Raw genomic sequence first — 15,427 nt, forward strand, 5'->3', positions numbered from 1 at the left:
GAACAAAATAAACAATAGATAACAGGATACAGTGAGGTAGATCTTTTGCCAAAAGGAAGGGTGCTAAGATATGGAGGGAGGAAAGAAGGCAGAAGAAGGACATGAAAAAAAAATCTATTCTGTACATGTACCAACTCCCTACTACAAATGTAATCATTATGTACCACAAATATGCAATAATTTTTTTTTAAATTTTAAAAGATCAACAACTTATGCTTACTCAAAATTAAATATGGGGATGAGTCTACCCTACCTATGTCCCTCAGGCCTGAGGCCAACTGAGCAGCAATATCAAAAAACTAAAAAATTTAAAATTATTTAAATTAGATAAATAAAACAAATATCTGGACCAATGAGCAGAATTTATAGGTCTATTATTATGGTCTTTTCCCCAAATATATCATAAAAAACTTGTTTTCTAATCCATTCTTGGCCTGCTGTGTATAGCACAGCATTCTACCATTTATTTCCTCATAATTGAAAAGTAACTGCTGAACTATCATTGTAGTAACATTTTGTCTCTTAATAGAAGCTAGAGCTGTCAAGAAAGCACAGTCTAAAGACATATTCAGTAGGCATATTAGTTACAATATCATTCTTATTATTCATGAAAGTGTGGCAACATCAGAATGTACAGGCTTCTGTGTGGCTCATGTCCTCACACAAACACATGAATGGGAAGGAACAGAAGCCTTGTGTGTCCAGATGGCCTTGATCTAGTCACATACATGTAATAACAGCAAGAGGATGATGCAGATGAAATGATTCATTCAAATGATGAGTGAAAGATAAAAGTCCAGAAGCCTGGAGAACAGGAGAAGATTGGCACACCTGGTCTCACAATTCAGACCCTTGGTCTCACACTTTCAACTATGAAGAGCTGCAGAAATAGTAGAATCCATGCATTCTCAAGGGGCTATAAGGGACGAGCAAGAGAAAAAATTATATTCCTTGTGCCATTAAAAGTTTGCTATCAATATCATCAGCATTATTATTGAATGCTTTGTGTTCCTTGACCATTTTCTGTATGTCATGACCACTTGGGAAGCAATAAAATTTTAGAGGTGCTCAAATATCAGCAAGACAACTACTTTAGGTGACTTAAGTTATTCCCCATGTCCTAAAGTTCTCCAGCTCTATGAGTCAACAGAAATTGACTCATATAACTGAAAGATGAACAACTCATATAACTGAAAGACTCATATAACAAGAAAGATGAACAAATTCAAGTCTTTTAGTTAGATTCACTTCAATCAAATGTTAACTTAGACCAGAACCTCATTCCATAAAGAGTGTATGAGCAGTCACCCAAAATTACATTTTGGAGCATTAATAATAACAACATATGGTAACATATCGGTGCTGATGTTTCTCTTTGATGATATACAAATCATCAAAGGGGGCAAAAATAAAAGTTTCAGAAGACATTGTTTGCACAAGGGAGACTGCAGATAGGATATTTGTGCTACTTAAAAGAGAAATGGGTTTCTAAGGATTTTCAAACAGAGCAATAACACTGAGCCATCAAACAGAAATATAGAAATGGAGGCTGGCTCTGCTAAGTACTTCTAGGGCCTATATAGGTCATATCCCATTTTGTAGACTAAATTCATTCATTTTATATCTGTAATGGGGATAGAAAAGGCTACCTTGCAGGGTTCTATGAGGTAGGGTATGTCAAGTAATATATAAAGGCAAAAGGGAAGGAATGATGAGGTAGTGGAAGGGCAAGAGGGGCATGAAGATAGGAAGCCTAGATCTTCTAAATGTCTCAGATAACATTCTAACAAAGAACTCCAGGTTTCAACTAACCCAAATGGATTTGTCCTTGTGTAAACTGCGTCTCTGCCAGCAGAGAAGGCAAAAAGCAAAGTTAAACAGAATTAGCTATTTATGAGTTTAGAAAGCACATACTTTCATTTTTAAGGAAATCACTGTGGCAGACTTTTGTTTTGACTTCACCCCTACTATCTCTATAGAAGGATCAAGAGGGTGGGGCCTAGGATTAGTACCATCTTTGATGTTCTATTATATAAAACTCATCCCTTGCCTTCTTGGGAATACCTGTGCATTAGTCAGATTTTCATTGCTGTAACCAAATATCTGGGAAAGTCAATTCACAGGAGAAACAGTTTACTTTGGTTTACAGTTTTAGAGGTTTCAGTTCATGGTTAGCTGGCTCAAAGGCAGAAACATCATTGTGGAAGGCTACACAGGAAAGCTGTTCAACTCATCATGTTACCCAGGAAACAGAGAACAGAAGAAGGGTCCAAGAAGAGATAACCCTTCAAAGGCATGCCCTCAGTGACCTATTTCTTCCAACAATGTCCCACCTTCTAACAGTATATTGAACTGGGAACTCAACAAAAGATTAGTCCATTGATAAGGCTAATGCCCTCATGATCTAATTACTTTCCAAAAAACAACTCTGAGCACACGAGGCTTTGGAGGGACTCTTTTATATTCAAAGTGTAACATCTTGTTATCTCTCCACAGACATCCATGACAGTTGGGTATTATATAAGAAAACAAATTAACCTAAAGGAATCAGTCTAGAAGCTTTTGTTGTTTCTGCTTAAGGCTGAAGGCCATGTTTCAGAAGAGGGACAAGCGGGAAATGGCCTCTGCCTATTCCAATCAATTAAGGTAAATGGAGTAAATATAGGCTAGAAGTAAATTTCCTAGAAAAGAGAGAAAGGCAAGAGGGAAAGTGATCATTTTCCCAGGTGTCTCTGTATTATAACTCCACTGGATGACATGACTATCTAGTTTTCTGGGATCAACCAGATTATGCAAGGACTTCCGGGAGGCGTTCTACTCAGAGACAGTAAGTGCTTCCTGAAGATCAGTTATAGTTTTTTGAGACTGGCAAAGATTCAGTACACACTTTTAGCTCTGGCCTACAGTGGCACCAACTTACCCTGTGCCTGAGTTTAGTACCCAGTTTGGCTATAGCCCAATAACTGAGAAACAGCAAGACGAAAGATGGGAAAGGAACGTAAAAGAGAAGTATGCTTGAAAGCCACACTTGGTAGACTCAAAAATTTTACAGCCTGAAGCTAGCCTAAGGGGGTAAGAAAAGGAAAAAGCTGGCCCTAGAGGACTCATGAAGAGCACTGCACATACTGAGGGCTAGAAGTCTAAATAATGTGACCAAATGGACAATCTGGTTAAATGAGTTAACCAGAGATACTGTAACTTTGTTCCAAGGCCAACATAGAACCTTGCCATCAGTAAATGGTAACTATGAAGCCTACCCATTATAGAACTGGAACTTAAGAACAAGGAGGAACTTAAAGAGAACTGCCAAGGACTGGTTACCATTATCTGGTCCTCACAATAGAAATGTACTCCTTTGCTGAGTAGCAGCCCTCTGCATTGAACTGACCATCTGCCCTATCTGAACACAAAGTAATCCTCTAGATTCCCTCTCAGATGAAGAACAAACACAATTTCTCATGAAAGCACAGTTTTCAGACTTAATATTTTCATTTCATCTCAATAGCTCTTTTGAGTACCACAGTAGTCCGAGGGAATAAAGAAGACACTGAATTGCGAGCTCCAAGAAGTTCAGGTACTAATCTTTCTATTCTCTATTTTTCATCTGTAAACAGTAATTGAACCTCTCTGTCCTGCTCTTCTAGTCTTCTAATACGGAGGGCAAATTGCAATGTGTTTGCAAAAGCCCTATCAAATTGTGGCATGCTATTCAAATGTCAAGATCTACTATTTGAGAAAAAGCAGGACACATTGTACCATTTTACAGGGAAAAAATTATAGGTTCAAAGACGAGAAGAAATATGCCAAAGATCATACCATTTACAAGCATTAGATAAAAAATGTAAAATCAATTTCATCTGACTGGCAGGCCAGTATTGTGAAATTCTTAGTATGTTCTATGGGATAAAGACCCTTAGGAGATCATCCCTGTGGAGGGCTAGCTATCAAACAAGCAAACGGTGGTGCTAGAAAAATGTGCTTTCCAGTCCTCTGTCCCCTGGTGTTTTTATCCACTTTTTCTCAACTTTCTTTCTTTGCTACCCTCAAGGTCCCTTTTCACCTTCAAATCATCCGCAGACAAGGATTTGACATCAATCATTTACATTCCAGTATAAATAGCCTAAAGCTAATACAAATATTCCTTTACTTACAATAGGTTCCATTCCAACAGAGCTAAAGCAAAAATTGTCAATTCTCTCATTCAGTGTGGAGGTGGCTGCTTTTAAGTGCTAGACAGTTGCTGTTGTTCAGGGCTTAATAAATGATGTTGGTAAGATAACAGAGCATTTACTATGAAAAAGCCATGAGTAAAGAGATTTTTTATTTTCTTGTAATGATAACTATATGGACAGAAAAATATATATATATATATATATATATATATATATATATCCAGTTAAGTTGTTTTTCCAAACTTCTTTACTATCCAAGGTGCCACAGAAACAGACCTCATCTTGAGGCATGTAATTACGGTCCTCCTCTCCTCAAGTTATCATCAAGGCAGTATGTACATGATACTAGGGAGGCCTAAGTTAATCCCTTAATTAAACCAGGCATTGGCTAAATAGAGAAAAGAGGACCAAGACCTCATGTCGTAGCATTAAAGTTAGGCAACCAACCCAGGTCACAAAGTCATGCTATAGGGGTTAGGCATAGAAGCACATACCTGTAGTCCCAGGACTCTGGCAGGCTGAGGCAAGAGGGTCACTTATACTAAATGGGCTGGGGATTTGTGAAGCCCCTGGTTTCAACCCTCAATAGCACACACGCACACACACAAACACGCACACACACACACACACACACACACACACACACACATACATACACAGAAGAATCATACAATCGACCAATCTTGGAAAGAAAGCTCCATTATTTGCCTGTAATCTTAGCACTCTGAGCAGCCAAGGCAGAAGGATTAAGTTTGAGCCCAATCTGAGCAACTTAAAAATTTAGTGAGATCCTGTCTCAAATAAGGGCTGGGAATGCAGCTGAGTATGAAAGCCTTCAGTTTAATCCCTAATACTGAAAAAAGGAAAAGAGAAAAAAAGCCTCACTACCTAGAGAACAATTTAGTTTCTCCTACTGGGGCCAGCTCTTAAATACCATCTTTCTAGTGCAAACATAACACCTTTCAATAAATTTGCTTACAATAAATTAGTATAACACTAAGAGCTGGAAACCAGGAAGCAGTTTAGGCTTGATTAAGATGCTGCCAGGTTCTCAGAATTCAAGGAGACTTAGAAATGGGCCTGCCTGTAGGAGGAGGATAAAGTACATGACTCTTAAGATTGCTTTCAATTTGGGGTTTCTAAGAGAGGTCTATAGGGTGATCCATTTTGCCTGAATTTAGAATAATCACTTGAGTCATGAAATAACTAGAAAGGTTTCTCTGAGCTGGAGAGTGCTCTATATTTTTTAAATCACTTCCAATTAACCAAATATTATGCTAGATATTATAATCCAAAGTATGTGTGCAGAGAGAAGCCACTAAGATGAATCTTATGAATGAAGGTAAGTATTAATAAAGCCATTTAAAATTCTAATGTATGGAAAAAACCCTCCATAGTCCAGGGAGAAAGGGCCTCCCACTAATATCAGCCTTAAGTCACACAGCCTATAATATGTCATCACCTCTAGGGCTTTATAGCAGGTCCTTCTGCACAGATAGTTAAGGCTAGAGGCTTATGGTCACTGTATAAACAGTGGCTGGCATATCTAAACTCATCCCAAGTTTAACAATGCACATTTCCAATTGGACATGGGCTCCCACTTACTCCTTGAACTAGACCGCTTCACTCAGGAAAATTACGTGCCTGGCTGCTACAAACACTTAATTGGCCACGCCTGGCAAAGGTAGGTCCTTCTAGTTCTATATCCACAGTGAGTCAAGGGTTTGATAAGATAAAAAGCTTCTCTCAAGGTCCTTTTTGGCTCCAATAAGAGACATTATATAAATAAAAGCCAAGTAACATTTTAACAGTGGTCTTCCTCACAAATAGATAAGGTTGAGTTTCTGTGAGATCTTGTCTGTACAAAGGCAAGGAATGAAACAAATAACCTTGTATGATTTCATCTCCATAACTCCAGGCAAAGTAGAAACCAAAGAAAGGCAGAATTTTTTTAAAAACTCAAGAAAAAAATGAGTACCTAGCTCCTGATGGCATCTGAGCAGGCTCATTAAGTTTGGACCAAACTCAAGGTTTTTCACACATGCCTCACCTCCCATCAATAACTGTCATGTGTTCTGTACACAATTTACCTTCAAATAGGCTGCAAAGTCTCCCCAGGCCATGGCCCATAATAAAAATAAAGGTTGCTTTTGTGCACGGTGACAAAAGAAAGGAGTCTGAATGATTTGAAGTTGAGGCCAAGCAGGGAAAAGGAAGCCTACAACAAGGATGGGATTTGCTACTTAGAGACAGAATCACATCCCAGCAAGCTGTTCCCAGCTCCTAGGAGGAAAACCAACCCAGGAAACCAGATAAAGTTATTAACAGATTAGATATAGAGGCTAATATTCAGGAAGTTCTAATTCATTAAACCTGACCAACTACGGGGATGGTACATCAACTCCTGCTTTTGAAAAGTGACATCCCCAGTACATAAAGAAAAGAAGGTGAGAACACATACACAAACACACAGATGAAAAAATGAAATTCTAAACAATGAGGGAGGCAGATTTGACTTTGTAAAAGATAATATACCTGGCAATTTCTTGTGTGTAAAACAAAATATTATTATAATTCCCATTTATGTATATCTGACATCATATATTACAATGCATTTATCCAATACCCAGTTATCCCCATTTTACAAGGAAGAAAACTGTTTTGAAAGTACATAAGATGCTACTCAGGGTTGTATCCAATGACAAAACTGAACCAAGAACTTGGGTTTCTCAGATTTTGCATTTAGCTTTAACAAGACTAACAACAGGTAGGGCTAATGTAGATAGGACCACACGAACAAGTCTTGATCATCCATCCCAGAGCTTGAATGTTCACACAGAAATGAAATGCTCAGGGCTGGGATGTGTGGCTCAGTGGAAGAGCTCTTGCCTTGCATGCACAAGGCACTGGGTCTGAATCCCAGGACCACACACACAAAATAAGAAGTTTTCAGACAGGAAATAGAATCAGTCACCAACCTGACCCAACATTTTTTAAAATATGCAGTTGGTATGGAGTCAGGGTTAAATCTTTTCCTTCTTATTATATTTGCCTGCTGTTTGGCAAATAACCTAGGGATGACATTTCCAACATGCTACTAAATCTCATCTCAGGGTGAGTCTGGATAAATAAAGCAACTATCTTACAATGTAAAGGTACAACATTCCAGAAAAACACCTATTCACCTACCAACTTTATAAGCACTAATTTACTGTGACGCATTTTTATGTCCTACGTAGACATTCTATAGCTTGAACAGATTCTACAGTGCCTCACAGATAAAGGAGAAAATAAAACCCTGTGATCACATGGTGAATAAGTGTTAGAATCATGATTAAAATTCAGGTTTGCCATTTCTTAATACAGGTAGCACTGTTTCCCTAATAATTCTTTTCTCCAACTAAAGACAATGTAGAAGAATAGAGATAATATTTCTTTTTTTAAAATCTACAAAAAAAGCTTCCATAACTTCTATCATGCAATACCTTGGCTATTACAGAGTCTTATTATCAATGTAAACATAAATACTTATTCATGAAAATTGAAAGATCTGCCCTGAAGTTAATATTCAGATCATTCATTCAACAACATATCATTTTTTCTACCAGTGAAACCACAAAAACTGGCCCCTAAGTTTGCTTGATGCTCTCCTTTAGTGATCCAAAAATAATTTAAAACAAACAAAAAGGTTCATAATGATCAAATAAATACTCCAAATATAGTATAAGACATGGAATATTATCTTACTTTTTCAAGTAATAAACACTCCAAAGTAGAAAGAATATGGAAACTCTGAGTTATGATTTAGGTGTTACTATTCCTGCCCAAGGTTTATGATCACAGTATTTACTGTAAACTTAGATTTCTGCTGTTGATACAGTAGCAACTAGGTACAGGAGGCTACTGAGCACCTGAAACATTGCTACTGTGAACTGAGATACTACACACCAAATTTCAAAAATGGAATCAATATTAATGATTTTATGTTTTATAATATCAATACATGATGCTATAAAATACTTTGGATATACTTGTAATTTTTACTTTTAAATATGATCACTAGAAAAATTTAAATAGCATCTGTGACTCTCATTATATGTTCTATTGTCTGACCAAAAAATCAGTATCTCTTAATCCTGGCTGTACAGTAAAATCTTCTATGAACTAGGTTAGAAAATTTCTGGGTCCTATCTTTAAAGATTCTTATCAAATTAGCCTGGATTCTAGGTTTTAGCCATTTTTATGTATCATCTTTCATCAACATTCTTTTTGTTTAGATTTTTTAAAAAATTGCTATCCAACCTATTTACTTTGTTATACAGCTAGAGCTGAGAACCACTTGTCAAGATTCTATACCAAGTGGCTGCTAGGGTTGTGTTCCCGGAGGAGCATTCCTCTTGGCTTTGGACTTAGGAACATCAATAAATGTTTGTTTATATATATTCTGAAGGCTGATTCGATAATTTTCCTCCCTAAACCATTCTGGCTTATTCAGTCACCCTCCTCCATCTCCTAATTTACTGTATATTACAAAAGTGACATTCTCCTGGAAGTAAAACGCATTCCAATTTGGGTGTGATTTAATCTTCCTTTAAGGAGATAGGGGCCTATCAACACAAGAGGTATAAGCTGTGTGTGTACAGAACCTTACACTAGTCCTGAAGGCTCATAGTCATTGAATTGCTCTTTCTGACTATCCTTAGGTCTGATTCATCAACTGGTAAAGCTGTATTTATGATACAGATGGTATTTTGAGATGTTGATGAAAGATGGTACATATGCAGGGAAGAATTGGATATTACTTTAGAAAAGAAAGGATGAGTGTTCATTTTGTTTACTTCTATCTTTTGGTCACTTACCTCACCTAGATCATTCCAATCAGATAGGAGTACTTTCTGGTTTTGTACCCCTCCAAGAATGGAAGCTTCTTTCAACCCCTAGGACCAAACTTGGAGCTAATTTCTTGGATCTAATAAGGTGAAAGTGATGATGGTGATGATGATGATGATGGTGATGATGATAATGACAATGATAAAACAAGCTGCCATCTGCCATGTACCATTAAGTATCTAGCACTACAATAGTTATTTTACTTCTAGATGTAATCTCATTAACTCTGTATAAAAGTGCAGCAGCCCTATTTTTCAGATAAACCAAAGACCAGGAAGTTTAAAAATTTTGTCAAAATCAATAGAGGCAGGATGTAATAAAGCCACATTTCAGGTTATTTAATTCTAAATACCCTGCTTCTTCTTTCATAACACTCTGCCGTATTGTAATCTTTGATGCCCTTGGATCTCCAAGACTCTTTTGTTTGTGGTCTAGAAGACTCAGGTTCTATTCTACAAGGGAAATTAACAAAAAGTAATTGGTTTTGTGGTCATAATACACCCTCATGTACCTTTGCTATTTGTCTTGCCAGAAAGCAATTTTCACATTTTATCTAATTCACTGTGACATCCCATGGCACTAAAGAATTGCCAGTACAGTTTTGTAGATGGAAAAATCTAAGCTTACAAGAAAGGGCAAATTCCATCTCACAATCTCAAGGAAGGCCAAGAGCTAGGACATCTACCCAGTGTTCTTCCCCCACAGCACCTATTAATTGGGGACTCATAGGAAGAAGAAACTGCTGGAAACCCCTTCCTAAGAGTACCTCTATTAATGTCAAGGTTCTTCATGGTACAAATGCCAAGGCCTTGTAAGCGCCTGTAGGTTACCTGCTTACCAAACCCAGAATATTTTAAATCTCAACAATTTGACTTTCTTTCAAAAAGCAGTATGTGCAATCAATAAGACTAGCTCACGTGGGTGGAGCAGGGCATAGATACTCTTGTATTAAGAGTTCTGTGATAATACACAGGGTATTCGCACTTCCCTGAATTAAACAATGTAAAAGAAGCAGAGAAAAAGGAAAGGAGGGGACTATATGGGATGACAGAGCAGAGAGAAGAGAGTAGAGAAGATGGGAAGGATCTACAAGAATAAAAGATAAAGGAGAGAAAACATTGAAAAGAAATATAAGAAAGGCAAAAAGTTTATAGAATATACAGTTAAATGGGTCTTCAAAACCATCCAGGCCAACCTCAGAAAGGAAAACTAAGGCCTGATGATGGAAGTGATTTGAACAAAGGTAGCAAGTAAGGAGGGTTATTACAATAACAAAAGACACAAGAAACAAAAGAAACATCTAAAAATTGGAAAGGTGAAGAAGAAGTCCAGGTCCTAGGCAGGAGACAAAAAAATAAAAAAATTAAAAAAATAAGAGAAAAGCCACCATGAGAGGATTGAGCAGGATAACAGGGGCTAGTGAAGGGGAAGCCAGGAGTACAAAGCCAAGGAGAGAGGAGAGGAGAGTGAAGACTGACACTCACCCTCACAAAGCTGGCAGGAAACCATCCCTCCTCATCGTCGATCTGGCCCCACCACCAATCCTTGTTGGAAGCATCCAAGACTTTGATGACGTCGCCAGCCTTAAATGCCAACTCCCGGTTGGCCATGGTGACGTGATCCCATACTGCCTCAGCACTAACGATGGAAACTCCAGTGATCAGCTTAGGAGACAAAATAAGAACGTGTTCAGTCCACACAGCTGGCTACCTTTCTTTTTCCTTCCCCCACCCACAGAGCTCCACTACTTAGGGAAAATCTTATACATGTTAGTGGTAGGGGTTAAGGTAAGGATAGTGACACTAGAGTACAAGCTCTGTTGGATCACATGATAACGCGGTCACCTCTCCATCAGCCCATGCATAGAATGATCCAACATGTGGATATAGATTATATATGTGTTATGATCTCCCCTATAGAAAAAAGCTCTAGTTCATCTCTCTTTGGTGCTTCAAGGCAGCTCTGAGTCTGGAATCATCCCAGCATGAAATCAACAGTTAAAATGAGATTCACACATATTAGCTGTCAATCATCTGTGCTCTTTACCATTTCCATCTTCTTGTAACTGACCAATTGAGAGTTGATGGTATCCCACTGCACCCCTCTCCCTGGAGTAACAGACCATGACACTCCTGACATAAAAAAGACCCCAGTGCTATAGCCTCTCACCATCACTCACACATGATACCACCCAGAAAGTTCATGGGTATGAAAAAGTATGATTTTCTGTGATTCTCCAGGCCCAAGAAACTCAACCTTGGCACAGACTAATCCAGTGCTCTGTACAATGACACAAGGGGTTTAAGTTGGCTTCTTCATTTGATAGATGTCAAAACTGGGCAGCAAAGATGAACTAAGATTGAGAGGTGAGCTAAGGATCACCCAGGAAGGCAAGGGCTGTATACGCACCCTAACCCAGATCATTAAACTTCATGGAGAGCAAGATCATTCTGCAAAGAACGGCATAAAACATCTATCCTCCCACCACATAAACAAACACACATACTCATGATACTCATCTAAGCACAGTGATAAGGATGGGGGTTAGGAGTAATCTGGCTCTCTCTGGCTACCATCCTGACCACTGTTCCTTGTTCACTTTTTCCACTCAACTGTTCCAGCCTGGGATCACTAGTCGTACCACTATCTGGGAAAATACATTCTAGAATAGAGAACATGCAGCCTGTCAGGTGCAGAGACTTAAGCACTCTCTCCCCAACCCTAAATTCCGGAATATGTTCTTTAACTTTAAGCTTCAAGCTTTTCCATCAGTCTGCTTTGAGGAAGGACTGATTCCCCGAAGCAATCGTGGAATCCTAAGGTTGAAGGCAAAACAGTCTAAAGACAACACACATTATACAGGAATATGTATCCCCTCCCATGGGTGTTCCCTAGATCATACTCGTTCACTCATTCATGGGATGAATGCACAGCATCACACAGATACGAACACATATATAATTATAACATTTTGACTTAAAGTATACTTTTCATTAGGTCCTAATTAAACACAATTCATTGTTCAGGATTCCAGCCTTGCTGTCTCTTACAGAAAATAAAGCATGAATTAATCTCCTCAATATGGATACAAGATCTACAGCAAAATTTTTTATAATATCACACTTCAAGTACTTTGTGCTTTCCTGTTTGAAAAGGATTTTCACATCTCATCTAATACCTAACTTGATCTTTACTGAATGATTTGAGTGTCACTATTACTTATTCACTATTTTAAAGTTGAAAAAATATGCTCAGAGATGTGAGCCAATAACATAAAGAATAAATTTTGCGACCAAGTCTCTTAACTTCATATACTTTTAATGCATCTTTTCTTTATTCCTCATTAGCATTGGTTTATAGTATGTAATGCTTATTTTCCTTGTGAAAAATTGATACATGTAAAAAACACATCTTAATGCTTTTTTGTACCCTTTCCCTTCTCTCCTTCCCCTCTCCATCCACTTTCTTTTTGGGGGAAATGTGGGAAATACGTAATGTACATATTTGTTGTCTTGAGTTGGTACACGTATATAGCACATCTTGATTCTTCATCTTTCCTGCCCTCCTCTGCCACCACTCCCTCCATCTCTTGATCCCCTTTCCCTTTGAGATCTTCTTTGAAAAAGAACTATTTTTTGTTTTCTTTTATTTTTTTCATACATTATTTCATCTATCAAAATGTACTACCAATGGAACTATGGGATGATAGCAGAGTGGTAAGTAGCAATAAATCAGCCTCTCCAAATTTGTAACACTAACACTGGAAAATAACAAAGTGGGAAAGAAAAGGAGGGAAGTAGAACCCTGGGACACAGGAAGGACACTGAGGGGAAAATTAGAGCCTACAAAGAAATTGAAGAATTAGGCCACCATGCAGAAAAAGGAAAGGGAAATCTACACTTTCTCCCCAGCCCATGGCTTGTGGTGAGAGAAAGGAAGATAGAATCTATAGACAGGCAGTGAAAATGGGTGACTCCAGAAGCCCTCAGACAGAAATGCTCCAGTGGAGCACAGCAGTGGATGCCATGAACTATAACAGCTAGTGAGTGACTCTAGCCCAAGCTTTTGTGATACCCCTGGAGAAGGTGCCTGGTTAGATGCCATGTTGGGTCAGATTCAACTGAACCTAGGTCCCAGGGTAGCCACAGGTTGGCTTCATCTCAGGACTCCCAAAGTTAGACTCCTCCCGTGACTGAGTGAGGGAGATCTACGGAGATTTCCATCGTGAAGGAGGCATGGTTAGGCCAGCAAGAAACACCAAAAATGTTATAAGCTAAAGAACTAAGCCCTATCCCCACAACCAGAGGCCATGTTCAGCCTGAATTTATGAGGAGTTGAAAGTTCCAAACTAGAACAATTTCCTAACCCTACTGCCAGCTTACAGGATTATCCAGCAATAATTTAGGCTCTGACTGGCCCCCTAATCTATAAGAAAAAGCAGAATCATGCCTTGAATTGGATACTACAGAAAACTATACACCTCAGAAGACAACCACAGAATTGAAATTATAGAGAAATTTCTCTCTTTTTTTCTTTCTTTGCTATTGTTCTTTTTGTTGTCCTTCATTGTTTTATTTCTTTGGGATTTTTGTGAGTGTGAAATTGCTTTCAAGGGGTGTATCATTTTATTTTCTCCTTGCTTTGATTTTCTCCTTCTTTCATTCCCTCCTGTCTTCTTCAGTAGCTTCCTGAGGTTTGAGTAATGTTTCTTTGTCCTTCAGCCTTACTTCTAATCTCTTTTTCTTCATTCATTTCTCTATTTTTTTCTTCTCCCTTTTATATTTTCTCCCCTTAAGATAAAATTGTTTGTTTGAGTGAACATTTACTGTATATAATTTTCTCATTGGTCTTAGAGTTTGCTCTATAACTATAAACATTATATCTAATATGGCAAATTATTAGTCATCACAGTTTGTCATTTCTCAGCTTCCACTTGATACTACTGTTATTACAGATTGTAATACTTCAGCTAATGTGACATAGTTATCATCAATTGGTCTTAATTTTATGCTGAAACTCAGATTGTCTATGGCATCATAAACAATATTACATGTGTACTAGGCTGCAACCAATCAGGCTGCAACTTTTCATCCTTAATAAATACAAGAGGCAAGATCCTGGGCTACAATCAAAGGCCAAAAGCCAGCTATAGCTAGAAGACATCTCTGAAAAGTAGTCATTTCCTTAGTAAAATAAGTACCTATAATAAGCAAGTTATAAACCTCAAGGCAGAAAAAAATGAACAAAAAATTAAAAAGGTAAAAAATAGAAGCAAGATAGAAAACAGCACCCACAACTTTCCTAAAGAAAATCCAGGTGATACTGAGGTGAAACAAACCAAAAGCCTCCAAGCTAACCTTTCTGAAATGGTATTAGCAAAGTAACAAAATGCATGAATAACTCTCTTGACAAAACCAAAACAGAAACAATTGCATGAATAATTAAAGTGATGACGACCATAATGAAAGTAATGATAGGAGAAACTAGAATAGATGCACGTAAAAAAAAAAAATAGAAGAGCTTATGAAAGACAGGGAAACAATGAATGCCCAACAAAGGAAAGAAATGTATGCTACAAAACAGATTAAAATAGATATACAAGACATTCAAAATTCTATTGAAAGTATGCATGCAGAATCAACCAATGTGAAGACACAGTACCAATCCTAGAAGACAAACTTGTGGTTGGAGATGATCAGATGAAAGACTTCTTAAAAATAGCAAAAAAAACCATGAAAAATCAATCCAACACCTGCTAAATGATGGAAAGAGTAAGATTAATTGAAATCAATAAAAAATCAGGAGATAGAACAAAAGACATAAAAAACTTGTTTACAGAAGTAATTTCAGAAATTCTTACTGGATGGAAAAAGAGTAAAGAGAGGAATCTAGAACCGCAAATACTCATGATAAGGAAAAACATATGTCAAGGCATATAGCAGTCCAGAGTTCAGAAATTCAACAGAAGGACAAAATATTAAAAACAATTAGAAAAAAAGAAACAAAATGCCTATAAAGAGAAACCCAGCAGAATCACACTGGACTTCTCAACACAAACACTCAAGTGAAGAAGAGCTTGGAGTGAAATATTTCAAGCTCTAAATGAAAACAACCTCCAACCAATAATGATATACCGCACAAAGATATCATTCAATAATCAACCAATTCAGCAGTGTGGCTGGATACAAAGTCAACACCCGAAACTCAATAGCATTCCTATACACAAACAACAAACAGACTGAGAGAGAAATTAAGGAAACCATACCTTTCACAATAACATTCAAGAAATTGAAATATTTAGGAATCAATCTAACAAAAGAAGCAAAAGAGCTATTCAATGAAAACTACAGTACTCTGAAAAAAGA

General features: G+C 37.6%; 1 protein-coding gene across 8 annotated transcripts in view; it reads right to left on the reverse strand.

The window, feature by feature from the left end:
- Arhgef9 (Cdc42 guanine nucleotide exchange factor (GEF) 9) overlaps positions 1-15,427 on the reverse strand; it is a 193,543-nt gene that overhangs the window by 110,452 nt on the left and 67,664 nt on the right. For 6 of the 8 annotated variants that reach the window (XM_013502875.1, XM_013502878.1, XM_005401552.2 and 3 more), the window contains one exon: positions 10,547-10,726. The exons of the other annotated variants lie outside the window; for them this stretch is intronic. In XM_013502875.1, the coding sequence (XP_013358329.1) occupies positions 10,547-10,726 (180 nt within the window). The remainder of the gene's footprint in view (positions 1-10,546; positions 10,727-15,427) is intronic. 8 annotated transcript variants of the gene reach the window in all.

Source organism: Chinchilla lanigera, unplaced genomic scaffold (genome assembly GCF_000276665.1).
Source record: "Chinchilla lanigera isolate Chin_1 unplaced genomic scaffold, ChiLan1.0 scaffold00074, whole genome shotgun sequence".
Classification (NCBI taxonomy): Eukaryota; Metazoa; Chordata; class Mammalia; order Rodentia; family Chinchillidae; genus Chinchilla; species Chinchilla lanigera.